Source organism: Canis lupus, chromosome 16 (genome assembly GCF_003254725.2).
Source record: "Canis lupus dingo isolate Sandy chromosome 16, ASM325472v2, whole genome shotgun sequence".
NCBI lineage: Eukaryota > Metazoa > Chordata > Mammalia > Carnivora > Canidae > Canis > Canis lupus.
The window spans coordinates 11,886,781-11,895,903 of NC_064258.1; the positions used below are offsets into that span (position 1 = coordinate 11,886,781).

The window sequence follows — 9,123 nt, forward strand, 5'->3', positions numbered from 1 at the left end:
TCATTTCTAGATTTTCTATTCTGTTCCATGTATCTATATATTTTTGTGCCAGTATCATACTGTCTTGATCACAACAGCTTTGTGATATAACTTGAAGTCTGGAATTGTGATGCCTCCTGCTCTGCTTTTTTTTTTTTTTTTCTTCAAGTTTGCTTTGGCTATTCAGGCTCTTTTGTGGTTCCCAACAAATTTTAGGAGACAATCCCCATTTTTTAATTGGCATATTTAAGTCATTGACATTTAAATAATTATTGATATAGTTTATTGATTTATTATTATTATTTACTTGGTGAAAATTGATCACTGTATCATTATGTCATTATATCTAACATTTTGGTTACCACTATTTTTTCCCTAGTTTGTTGTTTCTATTTTTGTCTTTCACTCTTTTTTTCCCACATTTTGTAATTTTAATTGAATATTTTATATGATTTCTTTTTTCTTCCTTCTCATCACGTCAGTTTTTAAAAACCTTTTAAAGAGGTTGTTCTAGAGTTTACAATATACTCATATAATGTTTATTATATAAATTATGCAAAGTTCACTTCAAATAACACTGTAACAATTCATGGGTAGTGAAAATACCAATATAATAACAAAATATTTCTAATTCCTTCTATCCACTCCTTTTACCATTTCTGATGTGCATTTTACTTATACATAAGCATGCATAAACATTTATGTGTATATATAAGTACATACATAAATACATTGTTGCTATATTATTTTGAAGAAACACTTATTTGTTAGAACAATTAAGAATAAGAAATACACAAATGTTGATTTTACCTTTACTTATGTATTCTCTGGTACTCTTGCTTGGCTTGTGTAGATCTGTTACTGGCCTATGTAATTTTCCTTCTCTCTGCAGAACTTCTTTAAGCATTTCTTGCAACTCAGGTCTACTAGCAGCAAATTCCTTCAATTTTGTTTACCTATAAAATTATTTCTCTTTCATTTTTGAAGGATAATTTCACAGGGTACAGAATTCTAGGTTCTCTGTGTCTGTTTTTATGCCAGTTTCCCCTGCACCAGTACTAAATATTTCATTCCATTACTTTCTTGCTTGCATTGTTTCTAAACAAAAGTCAGATATAATTCTTTGCTCCTCTATCAGTAGTGTTTTTCTACCTTTGTTCCTCTGTCTTGATTCAAGATTTTTTTCTTTAACTTTCATTTTATGTTTATGGTCTCTATCTTACTTGATCTTCCTGGTTCTATGGTTTGGGGTCTGACAATAATTTGGGAAAATTATTATTGTTTCATATGGCTTAATGCTCTTAGGCACATACATGTTAAGAATTATTTTTTTCTTGGCAATTGACCACTGTATCATTATGTAATGCTCTTCTTTACCTTTCAAAAGTTTCTTTGCTTTGAGCTACTGTAAGCTTTATGCATGCAACTAATACAATTCTGTATGATTTTCAAAATTTTGTAATTCTATCACTCCAAAGGTGGCAGAATAGAGATATAAATATGGATATGGAAATGGATATATAAAAAAATAAAATGGATATAGATTTATGCATAGACTATAAGATTTAGCCACTTTATAATTTACCAGGGTGTGCTTAGAGGAGAAATTAAAGAATATACTAGGAAAATGAGATTACAGACTTATCTGTGCTTTCACACGAAATGTATTTCACAGTATAGGACTTATGATGAAGCATACATGTACAAGTTTTTGTTTGACACACTTCTTTTCAGTTATTTTGGATATATATCCAAGAATGGACTTGCTGAGTTATAAAGCAATTCTAAGTTTACCTTTGTGAGGAGCCACAAATTATTTTTCATAGCAGCAAAGTGCTTTTAGATTGTATATTTATAGAATATGTGTTATATTGGAGTTTGTAATTCAGAATTAGCTCCAATCTAGTCTTTAAAAAGATAAAAACTGGCCAGATAATTTGAACTAATTCAATAATAATCTATTACCTCCTATGATCCAGGATGATCCCAATTGAAGATAATTAATGAAAAAAAAAACAGACAAAAGTTCAGCCCTAGGTAGGTCTTGCCTTATTAAGTGCATGTAGAAAATCTGGCTGTAAAGAGAATGTGTACAGACAACTTGTATTTGTCCCATTGTCTCATCAACTGCACTCACAAATTCGAAAGTATATTCCCAAGGGGAGATTTCACACAGGGAGCATAAAAGAAAACTTTTGATAAGGGTAGGAGTAAATGATGGGCAAGTTTGCAATCCATTAGCAGTTAACATTGCTTGTCTCAGGAAGGATTTGGTAACTGTTAGGTACTTTTGTCATTTTCTCCTGAGTTGTCACTATCCTTCTTCCATCATCTTCTCAGGCAAAAATGTTTTCTACAATGCTAGAGTCTGCCCTCATTGTTCCTGAAATTTAGCTTTGAGCTTCCCCACTTCATTTGGTATCTTTCATGTCTAATAGAGCTAAGCTTCACCATGTCACTTATCCCCTCATAACTCAGCTTTAGAATCCTTCCATTTTCATGGTTTTAGGTTCTAGTAAAATAAAGAAAATAAATTGTGGCTTACATTATAAATTGGAAATTATGAGTTTCTTAAGTAAGTTCCAGATCTAATTGGAGTTTGTCATTTTTTCTGTGTGTGGATCACATTCTCAGAGCTACTGATTTTATAGTCTCCATGTTGCACTGTGATGTGTGCCTCCTTGGGTCCACTTGAACCTACTTTTCAGCAAGCTTTTTCCAGCATTCCAGCAATCTGGAGCCACACAGTAAATTCTCTTGTGCCACAAAAAGGACCTGTTCTCTTCCTGTCATGTTTGTTTTGTGAAAGGACATTAGATTAGGTTCACTGTAAGTGCCAAAAACAAAATAGTCGATTAGCTCCACAATTTCACGAACTCAGTTTCCTTCTATATTGTTAATTTGCCCTCTTCATCTGCTGGCTTTTATCTTTTGTACAAGACATCTGCAGAAGCTCTGGTGGTCATGACTACATGTCAGCTAATAGGAAATAGTGGTGAAATGAAGAGTGTGATCCCACCCTGATTTCTAAGGACAGTGCTGGAAGGCACCTACATTTATGCTTGTAGTTCACTTTACAGCTTGGGTACATAGCCATACCTAGCTGCATTGGTGATTGGGAAATATATTTACTTCAGTTAAAATAGAGTATTTTTTTCTCTCAGTTAAAATTAAGTATATGTTAAAAGAAGGCAAAATTGGATATTAGGGAACAACTGGCTCTGTGTATCACAAGAACGGATGAACAGGCAGCTTATCTCCTACATGTCAGTTTTCAAAGCTTGCCCACCTGTTTAATGGGCATGAAGGTCAGATGCATTACTAATTGCAAATTATGGTTTTCTGTTTTATTTGGGTAAGTGATAACGAGTCACTCTTGGAATAGAAGTCACTCCTCCCTGAGTAAATTCCTTTTTTGAAGAGAAAATGTGGTAGAAATGTTTGGGTGAGAGTGCAAATCTCTTTGCTGTTCTTGATTTTTATGAAGAGTCAATTTAGAGAAATTATTATTATTATTTTATTATTATTAAAGGTTTTATTTATTTATTCATGCGAGACACAGAGAGAGAAGCAGAGACATAGGCAGAGGGAGAAGCAGGCTCCCTGTGGGGAGCCTGAAGCAGAACTTCATCCCAGGACCTCAGGATCATGACCTGGGTCGAAGGCAGATGCTTAACCATTGAGCCACCAATTTAAAGAAATTAATCCAGCTGCAGTAAAAGGGATGCAGATTGAACTTTAAGGATGACTTTCGGCCTCTGAAGACTTTTAGTGATGTCTTAAGAAAACAGAAAGTGATTTTGGCATCTCTTATGATGGCTGCATTCTTTTTTTTTTTATTCATGAGTGACACAGAGAGAGAGAGAGAGAGAGGCAGAGACACAGGCAGAGGGAGAAGCAGTCTCCTCACAGGAAGCCCAATATGGGACTTGATCCCTAAACTGGGATCACACCCTGAGCCAAAGGCAGACGCCCAACCACGGAGCCACCGAGGTGTCCCTGATGGTTGCTTTCTATAATCAAACACTTGGAATGATAAAGTATGGTCTAGCTTAGAGATACAAGACTGCAATCAGGGACTGTTCTTTCCTCCCTCTCTGCTGCCTTCTATGTTAAATGGTGAAATATGTAAGAGCAATAAGAATTGCTAAAGGGATTTAAGGGGAAGTTAAGGAGTGGAGTAGGTTGCATGTGATTAGATTTGTGTGTAGGCACACATCTTGGAAAAACAAGCTGTAGTTGTGTATATGAGGTGGGATGAGAATGAGGGCCGGGAGCCCCGTTTGGAAATTCCAGCATCATCCAAGTAATGAATGAGTGTATCTTTGACTATGAGAGTGGTAGTTGCAACTATAAGGATTGAATCTCATGGAAAGGTAAGCAGTGACAGTCAAATGGACAGGATTTGGTGAGGGATGAGATATATAGGTGGTGACAGAGACCTACTGACCTGATGAAGCAGTCACTCAGTTACCAGCCCTGGAGGGGATATCATGACTTTGTTTGTTGGCATGATGAATTTGAGATGCCTCTGGAACATCCAGTGTGGGTATTGAGGTGGAGTTGGGTGGTGAAGAGCTTGGAGGAGACATCTCATGGCCTATAATATGTGTGACAGACTTTGGTGTACCATGAATGAGAGTGATTTAAGAGACTGGACTGAGAAAAGAAAACCTGTGGTCTAGCACTAGGTTTTAATTCATTTATCACTTAATGGGAAGGAGTGGGCCAGAATAGGAGAAAAACCAGAAATGTGATGTCACTACCAAAGAAGAAAGATTTTCAAGGAGGAACTAACAACAGTGCCAATGCTGTTGAGATTAGGTAATAAATGTTCTTTGGGCTTGTCCATTTATTCAATGAATATTTATTGATGAGGGTACAATATTAAAGTCAAGGCCATGTTTTTCATATTCTAAAGGGTAAAAGAAACCTTGAATTAAGAAACATGAAAGAGATGACGGAATGAATTGAAGGCATTTCTGGAAAGGCATCTTTCCATTTTGGAAAGGGTGGCCAGTGCAGGCATCTCTGATATGATCACATTTGAAAGTTCCTAAATGCAGTGCAGGAGAAAGCCATGCAAAAATGTGGAGGAAAGCACCCAGGCATCAGGAACCATGTGCGAAGGACCACAAGCTAGAATTGTGCTTAGGAATTCTGACCAATAACAAGAGGGCCAGTGCAGCTGGAGGAGAGGAAGGAGAAGTTTGGGGAAATAGCCATAGGTGGCTATTCTACTCTTGACTTCTCTTCTCTGAAGAAAATCCTATCATGGGCTCCTGGAGCCACAGGGACATCCTAGAGGAGGAGGACCCCTCTCTGAGTCTTAAGCAGTCCTACCCACCCTACACTTCCCTATGACCTTCTTCATTGCTCCTGTCACTTCCTTGTTCCTGAGGCTGTAGATGACAGGGTTCAGCATGGGTGTGAGGACTGTATAAAAGATAGACACTACATCATCCTGGCCAGGAGAGTGGTAAGATGCAGGTAACATATAGGTATACACAAGAGGCCCATAGAAGAGGTTGACAACTGTTAAGTGGGAGGAGCAGGTGGCTAGGGCCTTCTGACGCCCCTCCACGGAGTGCATCCCAAGCACTGCTGCCAGAATGAGGGCATAGGAGGTGGTGATGAAGGCAATGGGCAGCAGAAGGACCACAACACCTGTCACAAAGAGCACTTGCTCATAGGCTGCTGTGTCAGCACAGGCCAGCCTCAGCAGCGAAGGCACCTCACAGAAAAAGTGTGCAATCTTCCTTGAGCCACAATAGGGGAACTGTAGGGTCAATGCTGTCTGGACAGAGGCATTGATGGATCCACCCAGCCAGGAGGCAGCCACCATGAGCAGACAGGTCTGGTGGCTCATGAGTGATGGGTAGCGCAGAGGGTTGCAGATGGCCACGTAGCGGTCATAGGCCATGAGGGCCAGCAGGAGGCATTCAGCGGCCCCAAGGAACATGAAGAAAAACATTTGTGCCCCACAGCCCACAAATGAGATGCTAGTCCAGCCAAAGAGGAAGCCTGCTATCATCTTGGGGACGGTGACTGAGGTGAAGAAGATGTCCAGGAAAGACAACTGGCTGAGGAGGAAATACATGGGTGTGTGGAGCCGGGCATCAGCCCAGATCAAGAGGACCATGGCAGTGTTGCCAGCCATCGCTAGTGTGTAGACTACCACAACCATGCTGAAGAGGAACAGGTGCATTGGACTGTCATTGAAAAGACTTGTGAGGACAAAGCCGATGGTAGAGGAGTGGTTCCAGGGCCCTCTACTTGTCTCCTGCCAAGCCTCACTGTAGGGAGGAAGGAAACCAACTTATCAAGGGCTCAGAAGCATCCACTCTGAGTTTGAGAGAAGGTGATGGATGAGAACAGCAAAGGGCAACAAGTAAGCTGGCACAGAGGCTGTGGGAGTTCTTCTTAATACTCTTGCAAATTTTTGTAGGTTTGGCATTATTTCATGTTGAAAAAATACTATAAAAGATATAGCATGCAGCCAAAGCAGTGCTCAGAGGGGAAGTTATAATGCAAAATGCGTGTGTTAAAAAAGAGGAAAGACTGAAAACCAATGATCAAAGTTTCCATCTTAAAAAGTTAGAAAAAGAAAAACAATGCATTAGAATACCCCATGTTTTGGGAGCGTTAAATGGTTAATAATACGTGTAGGATGCTTAGGGTACAGGCAGGCAGGAGGCATATGGTGTTTGTCAGCTGCTGATAACATCACAACTCTTACCACTTTAATAACTCATTTTAATAACCCTGAGCCTCTGCTTATCTCTCTATATTAAATGGGTCATGATACTTGCTATTGAATAAGAAAAGAATACCTTTTGCATAATAGGTTCAATAAGTATTAGAACACTTCCCTTTGTCACTTAAGCAAATTAGTTTTGCAAAATAATCATACAATCAACAATTTTACCCACCTGCAAAGAGCTCCTAGTCCCTCCCCCTTGGAGACTCCCCTTCTACAAGTTTTGTTCTCAGAAACCTTGTGTTTGTTGTGATGGTGCTCTTCCACTGGATCTCCCTACTTCGACTGGGTATTCTTATGACTAAGGACTCTGTCCTTTCCTTCTTTTATATTTCTCCACAGAAAGGAGTTTGCATGGTCTCTGGTCAATGCTTATGGGATGTGTGTGGTGAATAGATGAAAGAAACGCAACCTTGCCCACATAAACGCTATTACCTCTGTGGCTGTCTTTTGGTATTGCCAACTGGATTCAACACCCCTTTGGTGGGGGCTGTGCATAAGTAACTGTTCCTAGAAATTATTGATTGTCCTGACACTACCAATTTCTCCCTTTGTGGCAGTTTCTCAGTATTAACACACACACATCTGCATAGCCATGTTTGAGGTACATGTGTGTGCATGTGTGTGTCTCAGAATAATTACTTAGGGTGATTCTTTTTCTTTCAGATTGGTCACTGGGGGAAGAGGATATATTTTTCTATTACTGCCATCTCTACTTGCCTAGATCTGAACTGGTACCCTCTAGGTATTAAACATACACTAGAATGAATTAAAAAAGGAATCCTCGATGTAAACAATACATTTTATGTTGTCAGGTATGCCAACACCTAATCTTAATTCTCTCTCCCATGAATTTTCTGTACTGGTATGATTTTTTTTTCCTATTCCCCTAGAGTTTAACTGTTTTTTTTTTCTTTTTAAAATAAAACACAGGCTTGGTTTTTATAATTCAAGATATCTCATTTATGGAGAAAAATAGTGTTGAAAAACAAAAACCAAAAATCAAACAACTGTCAGATATTTTCAATGCTGGAAAATTTGATAGAAGTTGTGGAATTAGGGGTACCCAGGTGGCTTGGTGGTTGGGTGTCTGCATTTGGCTCAGGTCATGATCCCGGAGTCCTGGGATCGAGTACCGTATCGGGCTCCCCTCAGGGAGCCTGCTTCTCCCTCTGCCTGCGTCTCTGCCTCTCTTTCTATGTCTCTCATGAATAAGTAAATAAAATCTTAAAAAAAAGAAATTGTGGAATTGCCCATGGTTAAACATTGGGCTGCATGAATGGGGGTGAGTATTTTAAATTATTTCCCTATCTCTTGACCTCCCATCTTTCCCTTACTCACCTCACATTGTCCCAATGTGCAGTCTCCATCAGGAGGTTCAGCCTCTTGTTGACTTTTTTCTTTCTTCCATGTCCTTTCTGGGCTCCAAGTTGTAGCTCAGAAACTGAAAGAGTCCCTTGGGAAGTCCACACGGAAGGCTGTGAAAGCTGAGGCCATACATCCATCTCATTTCAGCAAGGCACCTCTGAAAGCTTCCTGTTTTCCCCTGAGAGCTCTGTTTTCCACAGCATGCCTTAACCACCTTCACTGCAAAGAGGGTGAGCTGTTGTTGCCTCTTCCTAGCACCCCTTTACCCACTTCAGAATGCTGTGACTGCTAAGCTTTTATAACTGAGTTTGCCCTATTTTCTTACCCACAGAGACTAGGATTGCAGTCTTTCATAGATGAGTTCTTACGATGTAACTATTTTTTTGAGATTTACAGGATATGTATGCTGGGAAGACATGTTACTTAGCCCCTAAACTTCAAATCCCAGATGAAGTGATGGCATTTAGATTTGGTCCTCAAATCTGCACATCAGAATTATCTAAGGACCTTCAGAAACTACTAATGTATGTGCCTCATCTTCAGAATTAGTGATTTAATTGGTCTATGATATGGCCAGGTCTTCGGAAGGCCAAAAAGGTTTCCAGGTGATTCTAATCTACAGACAAATCCAGACATCACTGACTACAGATTTCACGAACAGAGGAATGGCAGATATGCCAACTGTTGATGCCTATATCTCCTTAGATCAGAACATGGTCCCTGGATCAGCAGCATCAGCTGCTTCTTCAAAATGCAAAAATCACAGTCCCCACACAGATTTATCAAATCAGAAACACTGGGTGGTGGCTCAGAACTGTTTTTATTTTTTATTTATTTATTTTTTCATAATAAATTTATTTTTTATGGTGTTCAATTTGCCAACATACAGAATAACACCCAGAACTGTTTTTAACAAGCCCTGCAGTTGGTCCGATATTTGCTAATGTTTGAGAACCACCCTAATACAGAGTTTGTCAACCAGGACTGATTCCCCCCATTACTCAGGGACATTTGTC

General features: G+C 39.3%; 1 protein-coding gene across 1 annotated transcript; it reads right to left on the minus strand.

The window, feature by feature from the left end:
- Positions 1 to 5,308: 5,308 nt before the first annotated feature.
- LOC112670485 (olfactory receptor 56-like) lies at positions 5,309 to 8,244 on the minus strand. The gene is made up of 2 exons (XM_025464221.2): positions 8,081 to 8,244; positions 5,309 to 6,275 (listed from the first exon to the last, which is right to left on the minus strand). Exons 1-2 carry the CDS (start codon positions 8,242 to 8,244, stop codon positions 5,309 to 5,311), a joined length of 1,131 nt encoding a protein of 376 aa, XP_025320006.2.
- Positions 8,245 to 9,123: the final 879 nt, after the last annotated feature.